Source organism: Buteo buteo, chromosome 22 (genome assembly GCF_964188355.1).
Source record: "Buteo buteo chromosome 22, bButBut1.hap1.1, whole genome shotgun sequence".
NCBI classification, from domain to species: domain Eukaryota; kingdom Metazoa; phylum Chordata; class Aves; order Accipitriformes; family Accipitridae; genus Buteo; species Buteo buteo.
The window spans coordinates 9,409,962-9,428,919 of NC_134192.1; the positions used below are offsets into that span (position 1 = coordinate 9,409,962).

An 18,958-nucleotide genomic window follows, 5' to 3' on the forward strand; every position below is an offset into this window, starting at 1 on the left:
TTTAAAGATGTATTCTGTGCCAATTTAAAACATTAGTAAATACAACCCTATTATATGATGCATGCATCTCCAATTATATAAGGAAGAAAGAGTTTTGTAGGACCCTTCAGAAAAATGGTGCTTGAAAGCAGGCTGCCATCATTAATATGACATCTGTCTCACAGCCCACTCACCTTACATTTGTGGGATGTAAGGTGAGAAAGAGGTCATCTAAGGCAGCCAGTCCTAGGGGCTTCTCAGGTAGAAGTTTGCTGGATGAGGTTTCTGCACATGGTGTGTGTCATGCTGTGAATGTAAAGCTTCCAGAAATGACCAGATTTTCCTCATTCACATTAGGTGCATTAGATGTGCATATGATGGGGGAGCAGTCTGCAGTATACAGCTCTGTGATGTGACAGCCTTTGTAGAAAGGCCTCTGTTAGAAAGTGCTTTTACAAAATTAAATGAAGCAAGTATTATAATACTTTCTCTCATTTAAGATGAAAAATATTAGTAAGCTTTGAAGAATCTAATACTGAATTGAAGACAAGCATGACAAGTAACAAATAGAAGTTACTAATTTTGGCAATTAAAGAGTTTTTCAAAATTCACACCCTGCATTAAAATGAAAATCCTTTTGACTTTCTGGAGCAAGGCCCAAGGCCAAGCATTGCTACAAAACAGGACAGGACAATTGTCAGAGGCTTTTTATTCAGATAGTTTATTGGAACACTTAAGAGACTCTATTCCCTTGGACTACACAACATCTAGAAGAGCTGCAGAAGGCACCTAGCGTGCCCCGGGTTGGGGTTCAAGGCTGTTGCCTGCAGGTCCGCTGTTTGGACCACAAGTGCAAGTCAGGCAGCGGTGGTCTGGTGGAGTTTGGCCCTGAGGTGGCCTTGGCATAGACAGAGCAGCGGCTGCTGCCAGCCCAGCTGGAGAGGCGGGAGGTGCCAGCCCTGGTGGAAAGGGACTGTTGGGCACGGCTGGCACGGCGCAACCCCGTGAAGCGGCAGCGGCAGCAGAAGCGGCAGCCGGGCCGGGGCTGCTGTGCTGCGGCAAAAGGGAGCGGGCCAGAGGGTTGAGCTTCTCCCTGCCTACCGCTGCCGCAGGGTCTGCAGGTGTCAGAGCCGCGCTCCGTGCAGATGTAGAGGCACGTCGCTTGCCAGGTGCCATCTTCCTGGGTGCAGAGGTGGGCACGTTCTCCCTTGGACCTGCTGTGAATGGACCACTTTCCTCCTCGAAAGTGGTTTCCCACTCAAGCTCAACATCTGGTTTTCTTTTCTGGCAGCGTGCATGCAAATCCATTTCCGGTGAAAATCCTGCTGGCGTTTGATTTTTTGGACCAAAGCTTCGCTTATACTTCATGAGCGGATACCGAAAACGTCTTCTAAAATTTGGGTTGTAGTAGAAGTGAAACTAGAATATGCAAAGGAAAAGAGTTAGTTGCCACCACCTTGAGACTGGAAACCACAAAGATAGGAGAACTAAGAATTTTAATTGCAAAAGAGAAATGTGGATGTTAAAAAGGACTATTGGGGGTGTTCTAAACCTGAAGTTTAGGCTGAGTAAAATGGTGCAAAACAGTCCTGTTAAGTAGGAACCAGCCTTGTGGTTTTGCCACTTGGTAGCAGAGAAGCGTAGGATTATCAAAAGCATACAAACTGATTTAGAAACCCAAATACCATTACTTTTGAGCCACTTTAGCGTGGAATGAACATGTAGATAACTATACGATGCTGGCACATACCTTCTCAGCCTTCAGCAAGTGCCACAAGAAAACTGCACATCTGGTCCAGCAAGACAGGTAGCAAATACCAAAAAGAAAAAACAATCCTGATACGATAAGAATATCTCTTCATTTTATGTGCCCAAAGTAATTGGAAATAGCCAATGTATATTTTATCAGTGTTTCTACTACTCAAATGCTACCTCAAAAACTCTTGAACATGAGATGAGAAACAAATGACAATCAGAATATGTACTACCACCCTCATCTCATATGTAGTAAAGGCTTATTTAATTGAAACAGAAATCTGTCCCACTAGAATATTCTGAGAGTTAGTTTGCATGTAGAGGATCCAACATACCTCCCCAGTTGTTTGTTCTGCTAGCAAGTCATTGCGTGAGCCTGATTTTGAAAAATGCCACAGCCTTCTGCCGAAGCCGTACAGGTGGAGTTGACGATGGAAGCTTTCCGTGGTCTCACTTTCAAAAATTCTCAGATGTCCTCTCCTTGCTAGTACTTCCTCTTTGAAAAATTCTTCATGAATCACTACACACTTTCCATTGTCACCCCACCAAATGGACTCAAACTGACCGCTTTCAATAACATCCCAGAGCTTCTTCATAAAGCTGAAGCATGGAGAGGCACTGCCTCTGCTAGAGCTCTCAGGTGAATTCAGATGCTCTCTTTTTGAACAGGGTTCTTCTGTTGGAGGTCCGAAGGCAGTGTCACTAGCTTCATCACACGCTGGACGGAGATAATTCAAGTCTGACAAAACAGATCTCTTGGCCAAAACAGAATCACATGAAGTTTCCGATGAAAGCCCCATTTTAAATTCTTTTTTCTCAGTTTGAGTAAATTTTTCAGCTGAACCCTAGCAGCTAGACTGTCCTGCCAGCCAGCCAGCTGAAGAGTGACCAACTGAGTGAGACTTCCAAGGTAAGAACCTCAAACTTCAGTCACATCACAAAGCAGCATCTGTTTCCTAGCAACATGAAACAGCAGCAGCAAGTGCTAAATAGCACTTGTTGCTTTTCATTTACAGATTATTTATTTATTTATTTTACTCAAGAGCCAAAAAGTAAATACAACTGCAGCAAAATTTTAAGCATAGGATAGGACAGTGCTGTATTGGGTTTCAGCCATTAGCTGGTCCACAGGGAGGAAGAGGGAGGTCGGCATTGTTAGGAATGAAAGCACCACATCTCTGAAGTTTTTCAGGTGCACACCTTTCACACATGCAGAAATGTCCATACACTCTTTGCTCTTACTGCCATACTAACACTAAGGGAACATAATCCATGGTATTTAAGCTACCTAAACCATGGGTTCACTTAAACACAAAGAGCAGCTGCAAGGACGTGGGAGTATCTGACGTGTTATTATAAGCTACTAGAGTATAGGTTTCAAAGACTAAATTTCTCTAAAGCTTCTTCTGGAAGTCCAAGACAGTATGCCCAAGGAGGTCTTTCTTCAAACAAGAAAATGCTATACACCAACACCAGTGAGCTCCTATCTTGAAACGTTTAATCGTTTACACCAACACTCTTACAAAGGTGGTAACGAAGACCAAGCTATGATATTTATACCAGCTAACCAACAGCTGTAAAACCCACAACTAATGTTTCTGGCATAGACTGCACGCATGATGCAAGAGGGAACAGCTTATTAGACAGCCAGTCTAATGGGAGAATGGTGTACATGCTGCTCAAGAAGAATTAAAACATGGAACTGGAAAAGCAACAAAACCAACACTTAACTCCCAAGCCAGTGCAAAAGTTGAAATACTTACATGAAAATTTACATAGCTAACTCAAAAACATCATGTAAGTTGCTATATATTCTATCCCCCCCCCCCCCCCCCCCCCCCCAAAAGCCTTCCAGTCTTCCCTAAGAAGTGCAACACTCCTGTGCCTCTGTGGTTAAGACAGTGATTGTGGCTGAACAGAAAAAGAAGTAAAGAGGTACTATACTAAGGCATCCTCAAAAAAGCATTTAAAACAGAAATGAAAATCAAGTGTATATTTAGGACCTAAAAGACACCTGGGAGAGCATAGGCATTTCATACAGAGTTTTTAAAAAAATACTTTTAGATAATACTTATACTGTACAGGACAAGACTTTTAAACAATATATTACACTGCTAAAATGTTCATATAAATACTATACAGGCAAGCGTGCAACCAACCCGTTAGGAAGGTTCACAAATTAGACCACCACGTATTTCTAGAAAAGCTCTCAGATTATCTTCAAGATCTCTGATTTGTGTAATCCAAGCCACTGATTCAGCAATACCTATTTTAAAGTAATTGTGTCAAGGCATGAGATGAAATACATTTGTCTGCTGATTCCCAGTTCCAGTTTAACATGCTGCTGTCATCTTAATCTGGCATATCAATGTTTAATTTCGGAGGTGGAATCACATACTTTCCAGGACTCTGTGTAATGACAACTCCAGTCTTTTTTCGAAACATTGGTGCAATTTTTGGTGGTTCGGGCAGTGGTGTTTCTTCTGTTTCCTCATTATCTTCATGATGAAGATCATAAGAAATATTTCCATATTCTCGTAAGAATGGGAAAATTTCAAGCAGGAACTGGCAAAAGTCTTTGCGAATTCCAAACCACCCTAAAAAAAAATAATTTCCCGTTATTGCAGAATATAATGAAAATTTAATTAAGTAGGCAGACTATGCAATCTCATTTCTCTTGATTCTTTGCATATGAACAATATAAAATTTGTTAGTGCTGCTTCTCAGTGTGTTATTTACACTTATCATACAACGTTACAGTTCAGATTATATACATGCAGATATACATACAGAATATATACATTCATTTGCATGCCTCTGCATGTCTGCACATGCATGTCTGTATGTATGTCTATAAATTACAGCTATACTACCACAGCAAGAATCCATTTAATTTCACATTAGGCAGTGTCAGGTCACGTAAGTACACAGAAAAAGAACACAAAAGACTTTGCATCTCAGTCAAAGCAACCAGTGCCACATGGGAAGACACTCATGCCAACTTTTGTTTGATACATACAATACCAGAGGAAATGTGATGCATAGGCAGACACAGATTAGTAAATGGATGTATTCAGTATTCCCCAAATACTTTAGTTGTTAGCCAAATATAATGTGACACCAGGACTATCTCATCCTTGGCATTACCTGTGCTAGATTAGAAAACAGTACACATTCTGTGTTTGTCATGTATTTTGCTATGTGCAAAGACTTGGAAAGAGAGCATTTAAGTAATCGGCACTTGTAATTCAGCAGATGGTACTCCTCTGTTAACTGGTACCAAAGGTCAGTGTTAAAAGGAACAGCCTGCCCAAGTCAAATCTTTCATGCTAAACAAAAGCAAGATATTAAATATTTGCCAGGGAAGATCCCATACAACCCATCTTTTTGCACAGATTATACTTCGTGGCCAACTGTATTTCGCTTAGGATTTTAAAGGTGGATTTTCATGCAAGTCTTCTGAGGCTCACTTCAGGTGAATTTTCTTTTTTAAAAATTTACAGAAATATTTACTAACCCTACAGAAGATAAAGGACATGTGGCTTTCCAAAAGACTAATTTGGCCATAAATTACCAAGAGCATGCATTTAAAAAGATATATATATAACCAGTAACAATTTTCTATACAATCACAATATAAAAGTAAACTAAATGTACAGAGATAAGCTTAGTCACGACCAAAGAAATTAATTCTCAATATACTTCACAATGGGCCCAAAACTGACGTGAGTTTATGTAACAAAACATCACAGCTGGTTCCTTTCAACTCTGAAAAATGCTAATAAATTTTATTGCCTTGTCCACAAGAAACATGAACTGCAACGTGGATGGGAAGAGCTACTCATCTGTACTGGTTCAGTAACATTAGATGGCTCAAAGTGCAAACGCTCCTTTTGGCAGTGCTAGTTGTGGTGAGGATAAAAGCCTAGTAAATCTACACTGGCCACTCAGGCAACTGAAGTTACAACTAAGCAGCACAGAGCACTGTTTGGCCAAAGAGGAAAGAGAATACTACTAGTTCAGGCTGCTAAGACAAATGCTAATTAAAAATGGTAGGTGGTACACTATTTTCAGAACCCAGAGTAGAAAGATCCAGTCACATCCCACGAGAATGAAACCCATGGAAATAAGGAAGGATAGAAGGCTAAGTTACAATTAAAATCCTATTGAGATTTCAAGTTGAGTCCAAGCAGAAGTTACACTTTTATAGGAGTAAGAAAAAAAAAAAAAAACACACAACAGGAGACACTATATAAACACTGAAAACTTAGTAAAATCATTGAAAACCAATGGTAACAGACATATCTAAATTCTTTCATGAGAGAATATACACACAAAAAAGCACTTTTTGAAAATACAAGTCTTAATACATTTAAGCCTGGAGTTTCAATCTGTTTCCATTTTTCAATACTTACAGTGATTTCCTCCTTTCTGTCCAAATGTTGTTGCCATTAAAGTTATCAGTGAAAGCCAGAGAGGAACAAATATGGGTATAAAAGAAAAAGAATTATGCCCATCCAGTCTGTGTACTAGTAAGATCTAAATGGCAAAAAAAAAATTATACAATGTCAGTTTAATTGCAATACCCACTTCCAAGCTTCTTAAAACATATGCTGATCTCAGATCTTTAACTTCACACTTCTGTGAAGAAAAATGGCCTCCACAGAAACATGGAGTTACAATTCCAATGTGATGCATATTTTACTCAGTTTAAAGAAATGTAGAATTTTTTTCTTTCATATTTGCTGTTAATATTTTATTCCAAAACAAAAACCAGTATTCTCATTTTAGTAAGTTGAAAAACAGACAGAGCAACATTCATCACTCACTAAAAAAACCACAAGATACGTAAAACTCATTATGCTTTTTCCTACCTCAAATGTGAGCAGTGGAACTACAATTGTCATCCAGCTGACAGCCATTGTTATATGTGTCCTCCTTTGCTCAGCAATCACATCCATAGAGCGCAAGAATAGAACAGACCATACAATATAATAGAGCACTACTAGACACAGAAAGGACATCAAGATCCACAGTGGAACACAAACAACCTGAAAGAAAAAGAAATTAACTGCTTTCCCCCCCCCAACAGTGATACACTTTTATCAGTTTTGTTTCAGGTGTGGGTTTTATTTAAAAAACAAGTCTACATATTAAGTCTAAACAAGAAATTTAAGTCTAACAGTCTTTAACAATCTCTAACAGAAAAGCTTCACAAATCGGGTGCACTGTTATGAGCTGTATCATCTCTTTAGGGTTCATTCCTCAGTTAGCTTTGTAAACCCCATCAAGCTGAAACAATTTAAAATTAAGCCATTGTAATTCAACTTTACTAAGACTTCTGTGACTTTACGTGGGCTCACGCAGTACTTAAAATTGATTTTAGCAAGTATTTTCTACACGGAACACCTTGCTTGAAGCAGTTTCTAAATTAGATCCTGTTCCTAGCTTTTTGGAAAATAGAAAGGACAGTCATAATCATGCCAGATTATCAGTTTTATAGTAGTTTACAAAAACCCAGACACAGAAACAGCACTTTTGTATCATAAAGGCACTTGGGACAGGAGATCTCAGCAGTTTTGACAGTGACCACTTGCACAGTAAGTGGATTTACATGCATGGTAACACAACAAATAAAACAAGTTATTTACCACACCATATTTACCAGCACATTCCCTAACTCACCAATCATTTTCATGGCTAGTTTAGTGTTCCCACTGGAAACCTTTGGTTAGGATTTCTCTTTCAACAACTGATCAGAGTTCAATTGCAGTTGATGGCACGTCCCTCTCCCCCAAAGTTTGAAATGCCCAAAGAACAGCCTCCATTTCCCATGACCACTGAATGAGATGCCAGACCTTCAGTGAAGGATTGATTGTTAAGCGAGCAAAAATGTGACCATGGACTCTGATCATAAATTAACTGTTCCCTATAGTAAATATCTTCATGAAATTCAGCATTTAAACAAGGATAAGAAGAAAACACTTGTTACATACAAGCCACGGCCATCTGATGATCTCGTCTAGTCTAAGTGCAATAAATATGAACTGTAGAATATTGACTGAACACAAGATTTCCAGCTAGAAAAAGAAAATACATTAGTTAACTCTTAGCATGATAAAGCTATTTCCAAGATAATCAAAGAATCTCTCAAAGGACTTTTCTGACTCCATGCTTATTGCTGCAATATGAATCATTTGCACTTACATTAGATATTACTAAGCATCCCTAAATTTGGGAGGCTGTGATCCCAATACAATAACTGTAGAGGCAGCTGTCTCCTGAGGAAGGACCTTCCTGGCATTTAAAAAAAAAAATAAAAGCTCTACCTGCAACACTTATTAGAGTGATTAGAGAAATAAGAAAAGCCAAACTAATCAGACTGAAAAAAGCAAAGCCTTGGAAAACAACTATTTTCTTCAGATAAGAAATACTGCTAGAATTAAATTAACAAGTAGTAAGAAGTCCTTCAATTCAAAATTAGCAAAATTTGTCTTTAAAGGTATCATTTAGCAGTGGCAGTAATGTAAAGATAAAAGTTACATGGGTTTAACTACCGACAGTCTGGTTTAAAAGTCCCAGCTCTATCTGGGGGGTAAAAGAAATACTTAGAACAGTGGAAAATGACATCCAAATTCAAGCATTTAATGTATAATTACAGATATTTTAAATGACACTGAAGACATTTGGTTTTTGAGGCAATACAGAAAAGCAATACTTCTCATTAAAAACGTTAATGAAAGTTTTTCACGTGTCCTGCTTGCCACTATGAGAACTAACCCTAAATTATCCTTAAAAAAAAATCAAGTTTGTATCTAGTTTGAACAAAGTGAGACAATGAAGCACCATCAGACTTGGTAAGATTCTGTTTCTAAAGTTTATGGGCAACCTACATGGGTAGGAATTTCAAAGATCAAACAGAAAATTATTATCTGAAAAAATAACTGAAGCTCTTGAGTGTAAGTTAGAAACATTTTCCATTTTAAAAAAACATGTAGGGATGTAAGGCATCTTTGAAATGTAATATTTCTCAAAAGGCAGACATTACATGCTACTTTTCACTAACATACATGATTGTGTATTATGATCTCTTGGATAAATGCCTTTGAAATTCACAGTACAGGGAGTCAAAAATCCAACAGGCAGCAGGTGCTTGCCTACTTCAGAGACTGCACTGAAGCCTTCACTGTTGGAAGTACAGGTTACTTTAAAAAGACTGGGAAAGTAGATTTAAAATAATTTTGTACCACTGGCTTTCTCAAAAAAGTAAACTACCACCTCCCCCCCCACTCAAGCATAAGACCAAGCAACGTGAAAACTGCAAGAGCAAATAGAAATAATTAAAAAAAAAATCAGAAGATCAATTGCTATAAATAATTCTTAAAATCAAGTTAATATTTGAGCTATATATGGCAAATGCATGTATAGTTGGAGTGGCTAGACTCACAATTTAATGAATTCAATATGCCTTAAATAAATGGTACTTTACTGACTATAAAAATAGTGTAACGCATAAAAGAAAGCTTTTTCTGAGCCCACCATGATACATAGACAAAACCCTACTGTACTTACTGATCACCTAATCAGTTTCAGAATTGGAATAAGCAGACTGTAACTTTCAGATTAAGTAATTATGAAAATAATAATAGATTAACAACTACTTTGATCATTCAGGCCAAAATTTAATATCCTGGATTAAAGACAGGCCACTCTTACATTTCTAGCAAATGAAAGGGAAATAATGACATTTTCCCAGAGTAAACAGAAAAGAAAGTAGAACAGCACTAAGTGAAGATGACCAAATAGTTTAAAAAAAAAAAAAAAGAGTTGACAGTTCAACTGCATAACTTATTTTCTTTGAGACAGCTGTTGCCTTTTAGGGGCAAGTGAATTCCATCTTTTTCCTGCCATTATGTAGCAGCTGTGCAGTCATCTACAAATCAGTGGGTTATCAAGCATCACCCAATAGAAGGCAAGTACTTCTACACAAATTTTACTTTTAGGAATGCTCAACTGTGGCTAGAAATCTGCAAAATGAAATTCTATTTGCAATACTTTTAAATCAACAATTTAAGGTATCAGTTTACCAGCCATCCCAACAATCACTTACCAAAAATGTTTCTCTCTCTAAACTCAGCTTATGCTAATGTTAAGAGAAATATTCTCTTGAAATTAAAAAAAAACTGAAAAAGCTGAGCCTCATCTAAAAATCAGATTTTTAATTGTTATAGGGTAGTTTGAGGACATGAAGAAAAAAAGACAAACCTTAAAAATATCAATTCAGTAAGAATTCTAAATTTATTGCAAAATGCCACAACCATGGAAAGATCTTGATCATCCCTGTGAAGTTCTTCCAAAATCAAAAGGAATGAGTTAGAAAGAAGATAGAAGCAGAAAATGAAAAACTACTGGTTTAAGCCTACCACCCACATTCCCAAATTAGAGATTAAGCACACAGATTGGGATAGTAAGACATTTTCAACTGTGATTATCTAGGGCTTTGGAAGTTCAATTCTGCCTAGGGACAGTGCTTACTAACAGTGGAATTTCCTTCAGTAATTTCTGTTTTAGTGTGTAGTATTAGTCCATATTGCAGAGTTTGTGGTGAGTTCTTTTTAACACACAATAATAAAAAGGCAGGTTTAAAACATGCTGCAATTTGGTAGCTGAAAAAACTACAACAGATTAGAAAAAATTATATTATTCCTGATGCTGATTTTTCACTCCAGCAGGTCAGTGCAAACAATTAATTCAATCGATGCAGTCATCCATATCATGCTTTACTGAGAGATAAACTGTAATCCAGTTGATGCAGAGTCTTGCATTGCCACAAATTTTACACGTAACAAATGAAGCATTACCTCCAGAGACCTGTCATGTCGGAATCCCCACACACAAGCTGCAACTGACACTGGGGATACAAAGAATAATGGCATGAAGACCAGAAGCCAGAAATGGGTTCCTCTTTCGATCCTGTCACACACCAGAACTTCAAACATCAGCAGTAGCAGGTGGATGCCTACTGCAATTAACATAGCTTTGAACTCCACACAGGTTTCTCCTTCTGCTCTAAAGAAAGGATAAGGAAGCATTCAGTTTACTTGCCACTAGGAAAGCACACTATCCTACAAATGTCCCAAGACACTTTGTTTGCAATTGTTAAGTTTCAGATATTAACACTTGTTTTTAATAAATGTACACATTATGGCCAAATAGCCATTATTAAACTACACTCCTGATGACATTAACAGGACTTCTTGCTGATAAAGTTGCACATTTAAAGTATCTTACTCAAAGAGGGCAGTGGGATTTTTACAGCTTGAGAATTTTCTAAGGATTCTATAGCTGTGCAGATAAAACAGGATTTCTTTGCTACCATTTAAACACTCAGATATCATGCAGGCTGTTAAGCTAAGTCTAAAATTATCTGTTTGGTTCCTGCACCAGCTTTCACTTAATCAACCTCTTTCCCCAGAATTTCTTTATTCACCAAAATCACCATATAGCAACAGAATATTATCTATTACTAAAAAGTAAAATGCCTGTAAAATAACAGCACACACAGAGAAACCATACTTTTTCCTACACAAGTAGAACCATTACTAGAAGGGGCAAACAAGACCTGAACCACACAATATAGTGTAACAGAATGAGGCCTGTGCACAAAATTTTTCATTTAATATTCACAAAAAATTTCATTTAAAGTAGTTTTTCTTTTCGCTAGCATGTTCAAATTCACATCCTATTCGGATTACCAAAAAAGTAAACACTGATGTATTTAAAGGTCTAAAAGTTATTTTACCCTAAACTGAGAATTAAAATATCAACGTCAAACAGCTTTGACAAAAACAAAAAGGAATTTACAGAATTTGTTCCCACAAACATCTTATTTTGGAATTGTTACACATTTGCCTATATTAGTGTATTAAATTACTTGAACATTTCTTACAAAACTGCAACTAAAATCTGAAAAAAATTTTCTACGTTCATGGCATATTCAAGAATCACTGAATATTCATCTGTATGTTCACTGAGGTTATATGCACACCAAGGAGGAAAAAAAAAAAAATCAACATTCTTCAGGCTGATTTGTACATTTGAGGAAACTGATTTAGAAAATAATCCAATTAAATATAGTATATTCCTAATGCATATGAAGATACATATTTCTATACAGCTTACACTAAAGCAAAGAATTCCCAATGTTCTAACAGAAAAGTGCAAAAAATCACTCTGTGAGAAGTTTTAGCTTCACAAAGAAGCTTGTTGAAGCTTGTGATGAACCATCGCAACTAGGATTAAGACATCCATAGCTGCATAGAGCTGTTTGCATACACTATAGGTTATGATAATTATTTTAAATACATTGAAAACAAACCTTCTGGATGCTATTTCATATGTTGTTAAAAAACCTATTTATGAGTTTGATTCAGTACAGAAAACACATTATGTTCCCTCTATAAAATAAATATAAATATCGTCAACTTACCGATACTGTGGGTTTCGGGCCCATACTCCTGTTCCTACTGAGGCCCCAACAATCACCATTAACTTCCATAGCCATATTGGAGCAAATACAGCCCAGTAACTCCACTGAATTTTGTCATCCAGACGTAGAGAGAGTAACACGGAAAAAAGCAGCAGGCAGGCATAAATAAGAAATTTGCTATTAAAAAAACCCCAAAAACCAGAGTCAGAAATTAAGGCAGGCAACTTAACATAGCTGAAATTCAATCAGGATACTTCCTAACAGAATACACGTGTCAAACTTCTTTGCAAGGAATCAAGTCAGTTCTGAAGAGTCAAATATTTCATCACAAATATAGCATATGTCATCTCTTTCACTTATAAAACCATTGCTTCAAGGGAACACATCAAAAGCATTCTTGCATGACAAACTTAATGAATGGAGATCTATAAATAGTTCCCTCCCACAAGGATCCAGTCAGGAGCTGGAGCTGTATTATTAGAGGCTCAGAAATATACCAGTTGTACATGTTTTTAGAAAATGTGTTCTTCCATACAAATCAAATGAGATAGTTTTCTGACATTCAAAATTAAATTACATAATTTACGTATTTTATCCAAACTATTTTTAACTAAAGATTTAAAACTATTGCATATTGTAATAAGGCGGACTCCAGAGCTGGGTTGGTTGTTTTTTTTAATTTTTACATTTAGTTAAGAAAAGCAACATTATAGAAAAAAAAACCAACAACCAACAGGTTAAACTTTTAACAAAGTTACTGATTATAGATTGAAGTTTCTAACTGGAATACTGAGGATGATGCTTACAAGTTTAAAATAGTTATGTTGATCTCTTTTATAAACTAGTCAACCTAAGAATAAATAAATGTATCCATCATACTTGACAGCAGTGGCACAGGAATTGCTTGTACCACCAAAAACCAGACAAAATAATTACATAGTACATGATTTCCTCACACTACAAGAAGGGAAAAAGTCACCCACACATTCACCAGAGGATCACAGACTGCTTTATAAAACACATCATTAGGCTTCAGTACCACTTCAGTGAAGTAATTATATGTATTTTAGAACATGGATAACCTAAGGAACAGAGTAAATACTTGCTACATAGTAAAGCAGCAATAGTCAGGAATACTACCCTTACTCCAACAGCACAACTCAAACTACCCACTTTCACTCTCATCAAATAATAAAACATTCATTAGAGCAGCATTGCCTTGTTTAGACATCAAGCTGCTTTGTCTCTGTTCAGAACAAGCGTCTCAGCTGCCCCTTAATAACAAAAAGCAGTTTTATTGTGTCAGCATCTCCTCACATGCTTGATGAAACTGCCCCAGGATGATAGAGAACGGTCACTCTTCACAGCAACAAAGAGATTCCTCAGCTTCCTAGGCTATGCATACTTTTCAAACATTGAATATTTGTGTAATTTGTACTTTCCCTGGCTCCTCAATAAATACAGAAGTGCCATGTGGTAAAATACCACTGCTCCCTAAGCACTCCAGTGAACATCAAAACATTCAAGATTAAGTTATCTGCACAAGGGCAACATTCAGCTTGCTCATTCATCATTTAGACAGCATCCAAATAAGCTGCAAGCATCGCTTAGCAATAACAAAACTTTGTAAGCTTCTGGAACTTCTGTTCCTACTTTTCCATTACTTCCAACCACACATATTTAAATTGTTTATTTCAACCTCTGCAACAATGCATTTCCTGAAGCACTGGTTACCCTTCTGTTTCTCTAAACAACCGACTGAACACAGCATTTTGTAAATGCAATCAGGTAAGGCCTCTTTCACGAGCAAGATGTTTCCAGGACTCTCAGTGTTTCACGCCACCCTGCACAAGCTACTTGCAGGCCTTTATTCCTTTATATCTTAAAATACCTGGTAACAGCAAACCCAGTAAAATTCAACTCGTTCTCTCAGCATCTTCAAAGTTACATGCATCCGTACTTGCTGGGCAGGACAGCAGAAGCCCAAGCTGTAGCGACTATCATCTCCTTAATTGTAAGAGAGCCCAGAATGAAGAATCGCCGCCAGCGACTCTCCGTGTCTGGGCAAGGACTGGGAAGCGCCATGCCTTCGCACCTGCAAGAACTGAGCCCTTACCGTACGCTAAACGCCTGCGTTGGAGCGTAAGGTGACGTTGCGTTCCAGCAGAAAGCTTTGTACCCCAAATCATCAAGTTGAAAAATTCAAAAACCGGGACAAGACTTGGAGCAGTTCGAGCAAGTCACATAATAAAACAAAAAAGACGGAGTTCCAGCCTGCAAACCAGGTGACGGATGCCCGCGTTTGCAGCCACCCCGATCAAGCCCCGGCCGGGGGGAGCTCGCACCGGCACCCGCCGGGCCGAACACCCTGTTCGAGACGCCGGTCCCGGCGCGCTGCCCCCAGCCCCGGTCCGGGCCGAACTCCCTCGAAACGCCCGCGGCTCACACGCACCAACGCCGCTGCGGGCCAAGCGCCCGGCCGCCGCCGCTCCCGGGGCGAACGCCGCCGTCAGCCGGTTTCCGCCTCAGCCGAGCGGGACCGGGGGGGCCCGCGGAGCCGACCCGGGCCCCGCCGGGCCGCCCCGCTTGCCGGACGCGTCCCGGTACCGGCGCGGCGGAGGGCAGCTTCCACCCGACGGCGGCGCGACGCCGGGGCAGGGGAGCCGCTGGGCCACCGCGCGGGACCGGCAGCGGCCCGGCCGAAGGGGCCCGGAGGTGGGCGGCGCGGGCCGAGGCCGCCCGTTAAAGCGGCGGGCCGCCCTCACCTGGGGTTGAAATCCTGGAACAAGCCGCGCAGGTTCATCGCGGCTCGACCCTCCGCCCCCGCCCCGCTCTACCAGGCACGCATGGCTCGGCCGCCGCCACCGGAGCCTGGCCTGGCCTCGCCGCCGCTCCGCCCCCGCCGGAACCGGGCAGCCCGCCCCGCCCCGCGCATGCGCCCGGCCCCCCCGGCGGCATCCCTCTGCCGGGAAACGGGCGGCCCTCTCGAGCGGGCGTCAGGGCCGCGCTCTGCGCATGCGCCCGCCGACGGCTCGCGCGTGCGCCCTAAGCAAGACGGAAGCGCTGCTGCCGGCAGGTGGCCCGCCCTCCGGGGCGGGCAGGGAGGGGGCGGCCCTCGCCCGGCTGCTCCTTCCTCCTCCTCCTCCTCCTCCTCCTCCTCCTCCTCCTCCTCCTCCTCCTCCTCGTCCTCCGGCCCTCCGCCCGCTCACCGGCAGGAGCAGGTCTTGTCTGGGGCCCGGCGGTGACTGGCTGGCCGTCTCCCAGCGGCAGAAGGGAGGGGGCGGCCCGGGCCTCTCCCCGCTGAAGGCGCCTCTTGGTGAGCGGCGCCTGAGGGGAACCGGGCCGAAAGCGTTTGGCGGTGTGTGTACTGAAAGTTGTCGTAATCCAGCGCTCACCGAAAAACGCCTCAAATATGTATTAAACCCCCCAAAGCCCGTTAACTTTGTTTTGGGAAATCACTATGGCCTTTTCTGGCTTATGTTTAAAAATGTTTTTGATGGACCAGCACAATTCTGCAGCCTATACTGGAAAACTACTGTACAGTATGTCAGACTGTGTAGTAAAGAATGGTGTTTCTATCCAGTTCCTTTGTAGCGTTAAATTTGCGCTTACTTCCTGCTTCAGAAAGCCTGGGTGCACTGACTGGCTGCTCTCGTTCCGCCTCTGTCAAGAGGCTTGCTACAGAGAGACCTAAAGGAACATCCTCTTCTTGCAGCCCCAGAGCCATATCACCAATGTTTATCTCAGCTTGTGTTACTTCCTTTTAAATTTGTGACTGCATTTCGGAAGTTAAGCACTGAGCTTGGTTATTTTAAAAGTAACGGGAGATAATCTGTTCAAAATGTCATTCAAAATTGCCTGTTCATTTGTGTTTTATCTCACATTTGAGTAAACTTATACAGTCTTGTATGTGTTAGTAGAAGTCCTCGTCACACGTTCTTCAAACTATTAGCGAAGCCAAGCCCAGAGGATCTGGAGACAGATTTTGTTTGTGATTCTGCTGCAATTTGAGACATGGCTGTTGTCATTATAGCATTAAATCACACATTATTTGGACGCATCGCGAGTGCCTGGTTGTCTTCAGGGACCTTCCCATTAACTGGTAGTGATATCTGGCAATCGTTAGATTGAACAGGCTAATCTTACATTAAAATGAAATGGTAACAAATGCTGCTGGAAGGGAAGATAGCAGCGAAAGAAAGAATTGACATGAGACAGAAGAGGTGGTTTTGGACTTAGATACGCTGCCCGCTGTGGGCTTAGCTCCATCTAGGTGGTAGAAGAAGAGGTAGCAATGGACAAGTCTTGGACAAATTTCTTCTTTGCAGTCGCATTGGAATAATTCCTAGGGACATGCCCCTCTCAAACCACCTTTTTTATGGCTGGTTTTCCTTTGTGTACTCATATTGGAAATATTTGCCTCACTATATTTGTTTAAATGTCCAGCTGATTTTTAGGGCACCGATATGTAACACTTGTTTAAATTTATCTCCAGAAAATTACTTGGAAATCTCAAAGTGTTATTTTGAAGGTGGAAAGAAATTAGGTTAACTTGCTTATTCAGCATTACCCAGTAAGTTGCCTGAAAAACTAAAAGCAGTCTTCACGTGTTACTTAGCTTTGTCCTTGGACTGTACACATGCCCAACGGAATACAAAAGTAACAGGGAGAAGGGGACAGTTTTTCTGCCAGCATTCTTTTAAACTATGTTCTTATCGGTAATCCCTCTTCTGTGGACATGATTTCAGGAGTTTAGTTCTGGTTTATGGTTGTGGAAGCTACCTGTACAGTACATTTCCTTATTACTCTAGATACGAATCAATGTGTACAGTAAGAAAAAAGAAAAAAAAAAAAGGGGGAAAAAAGTCCATTCTGAAAAGGCTGAGAGCTACCTTCATTGCATATTCTGGAACTGATCACATCAACCTTTTAAATGTCCTTGCATGAGGACGAATGTTGAAAATATTGCAGATAGTAATGAAATGCTGCAAAAGTGATGAAATGCTCAGAAAAAATTGTCATAAGGAGTTGAGTGTATTTCAAAGACACTAAGATCACTTAATTATGTTATGTACATACCCTCTTGGAGACAAAATATTACATACCAGAAGACTCTTCAGCCAAGCTAGGAGAGGCATAACAAGAATCAAGGCTGAGTACTTCAGCTGAACAAATATTGGTTAGAGAGGAGAGAGCTGGGGTTTCTTTTGTCTTTTTTGGTTTTTTAAGTGGAAGTAATTAGCTGTTGGAACAAATGACCCTGAGAAACAGGAGATTTTTCATTTTTAAATGAAGTCAGGGTGCCTCTCTGGAAGACGTATGCTAGTCAAACTCAAGTCAGTGAGCTTGACTGTAACAAGGGTTATGAAATTATATAGCAGATCAGGACAGATTATATGATGACTCTATTGGGATGGATTATCTGTTGACTCTTTCTGAACTGAAAATCCCCATAGCTCCTCACTAATCAAGATTACATTGCAAGTGAAATGCTAATAAAAGAAAAATTCAATCATATCTTAAGCTCTAGCTTCTGCAGAAAGATGAAAAAAGAACTGAAAAGTAAATGGTCTAAGTCTTCATCCAGTGCTAACAGGACTGGTAATTTATACCAGCTAAGAAGCTAGGCTTACATGCAATGTGATTTATTAAATGCCATAGCTACTTGTAGCCCTTGACAGTATTAATTAGCTAATATGATCTATTCAAAGATGTGATTCATCTGGAGATATTCACTGGCAAATTGTAGATATGATTTTAACTCCATTGGCAACACCACAAATAGCTGACAGACTTCCACACTAGGAGCTTTCTGCACAATATATTCAACTGATAAGGCAAGGGTATGGCAAAGGCTACAAGAAAGCAAGGGCATGCCAGCACAAGTAATGACAGTGGGGAGGGTGTGTGAGGAGATTGGTAAGCAATCAGGTTGAGAGAGAAGCATGAAAACATAATGGAAGAAAAGAGAAGGAAAGGAAAGGAAGGGATGAGGGCTAGACAGTCTCCAGAAACTGATAAGATGAAAAGTGCCCATATGATAAGACGTGTGACAGGGCAGCACACAAGCTTCTCAGGAACCAAAGAATTACCAGACTTAAAAAATTGGAAACTAGAACCTTGTTTTTCATTCTGCTTTTTCAAAAGTCGAGCCTTACTAGTTTGGAAAAGAGAACAGTTATGCATAATAATTTTATCTTTTATCCAAGATAAAATACATCTACTGCAATGCATAAAGCAGCTACTAGACATGACAGTACCCGTAAGCATTATCCTCAGCCAGATGCAATCATAAAACAAAGTCAAAGTAATATTAACAAGGAATTATCTTAACTTGAGAACTGTTAATAATTCAGGAGTCTAATAAAGCAGCATGCCATTTGTAAGAATACTCCTGAAGGTCTGTAGGAGTAAATCAAGAAAGATTTCTTCTGCAGTTACAATGTTTGGCTGAATGCCCAGGCAGCAAAATAGTTCCTACAAGGGACAAAGAACTAGGAAAGAAATCCCTAGTTACAGAAAACATGATAAGAGATGAAGCTAAAAAAAAAGGAAGTAACTAGACAGAAAGAATACAGCTCTTTGCGGTTGGACCCAACCTGCAGGTGCCACAGCTGAGAAAACCTCCACTCAATCTGCTTTTTCCCCCAAAGAAATACATAGCAAATTTAGCCCCCTATAGGATAGTAGAGTTTTCCCCTTCTCTCCGCTGGAGGAAAAGCCAAGATCTGGCTG

The 18,958-nt window shown here is 40.1% G+C and overlaps 2 protein-coding genes across 6 annotated transcripts; both read right to left on the reverse strand.

Annotated features, from left to right (window-relative positions):
- Window positions 1–673: 673 nt before the first annotated feature.
- Window positions 674–3,339, reverse strand: LOC142043349 (uncharacterized). Its single transcript, XM_075054436.1, has 2 exons — window positions 2,070–3,339; window positions 674–1,398 (listed from the first exon to the last, which is right to left on the reverse strand). Exons 1-2 carry the CDS (start codon window positions 2,532–2,534, stop codon window positions 769–771), a joined length of 1,095 nt encoding a protein of 364 aa, XP_074910537.1. The 5' UTR covers window positions 2,535–3,339; the 3' UTR covers window positions 674–768.
- Window positions 3,340–3,557: 218 nt separating this feature from the next.
- On the reverse strand, window positions 3,558–15,121 carry TMEM185A (transmembrane protein 185A). 5 transcript variants are annotated; one of them, XM_075054438.1, is made up of 7 exons: window positions 14,989–15,121; window positions 12,224–12,400; window positions 10,596–10,803; window positions 7,731–7,814; window positions 6,609–6,785; window positions 6,150–6,273; window positions 3,558–4,331 (listed from the first exon to the last, which is right to left on the reverse strand). In XM_075054438.1, the coding sequence occupies exons 1-7, from the start codon at window positions 15,024–15,026 to the stop codon at window positions 4,087–4,089; spliced, it is 1,053 nt and encodes a 350-aa protein (XP_074910539.1). In that variant the 5' UTR covers window positions 15,027–15,121; the 3' UTR covers window positions 3,558–4,086. The 5 variants fall into 5 exon arrangements, with proteins under 5 accessions (XP_074910539.1, XP_074910542.1, XP_074910544.1 ...); XM_075054441.1 differs by having other exon boundaries at window positions 12,224–12,327; window positions 14,989–15,113; XM_075054443.1 differs by lacking the exon at window positions 14,989–15,121 and adding an exon at window positions 14,340–14,897 and having other exon boundaries at window positions 12,224–12,327.
- Window positions 15,122–18,958: the final 3,837 nt, after the last annotated feature.

Coding starts and splice junctions, on each gene's coding strand:
- TMEM185A (XM_075054438.1), bottom strand. CDS start 15,026: ATGAACCTGCGCGGCTTGTTCCAGGATTTCAACCCCAG. Junction 10,804..12,223: donor GCCCGAAACCCACAGTATCG/GTAAGTTGACGA, acceptor TCCTTTCTTTAG/AGCAGAAGGAGAAACCTGTG. Junction 6,274..6,608: donor TTCCACTGCTCACATTTGAG/GTAGGAAAAAGC, acceptor TTTGCCATTTAG/ATCTTACTAGTACACAGACT.
- LOC142043349 (XM_075054436.1), bottom strand. CDS start 2,534: ATGGGGCTTTCATCGGAAACTTCATGTGATTCTGTTTTGGCCAAGAGA. Junction 1,399..2,069: donor CAGAACAAACAACTGGGGAG/GTATGTTGGATC, acceptor TGCATATTCTAG/TTTCACTTCTACTACAACCC.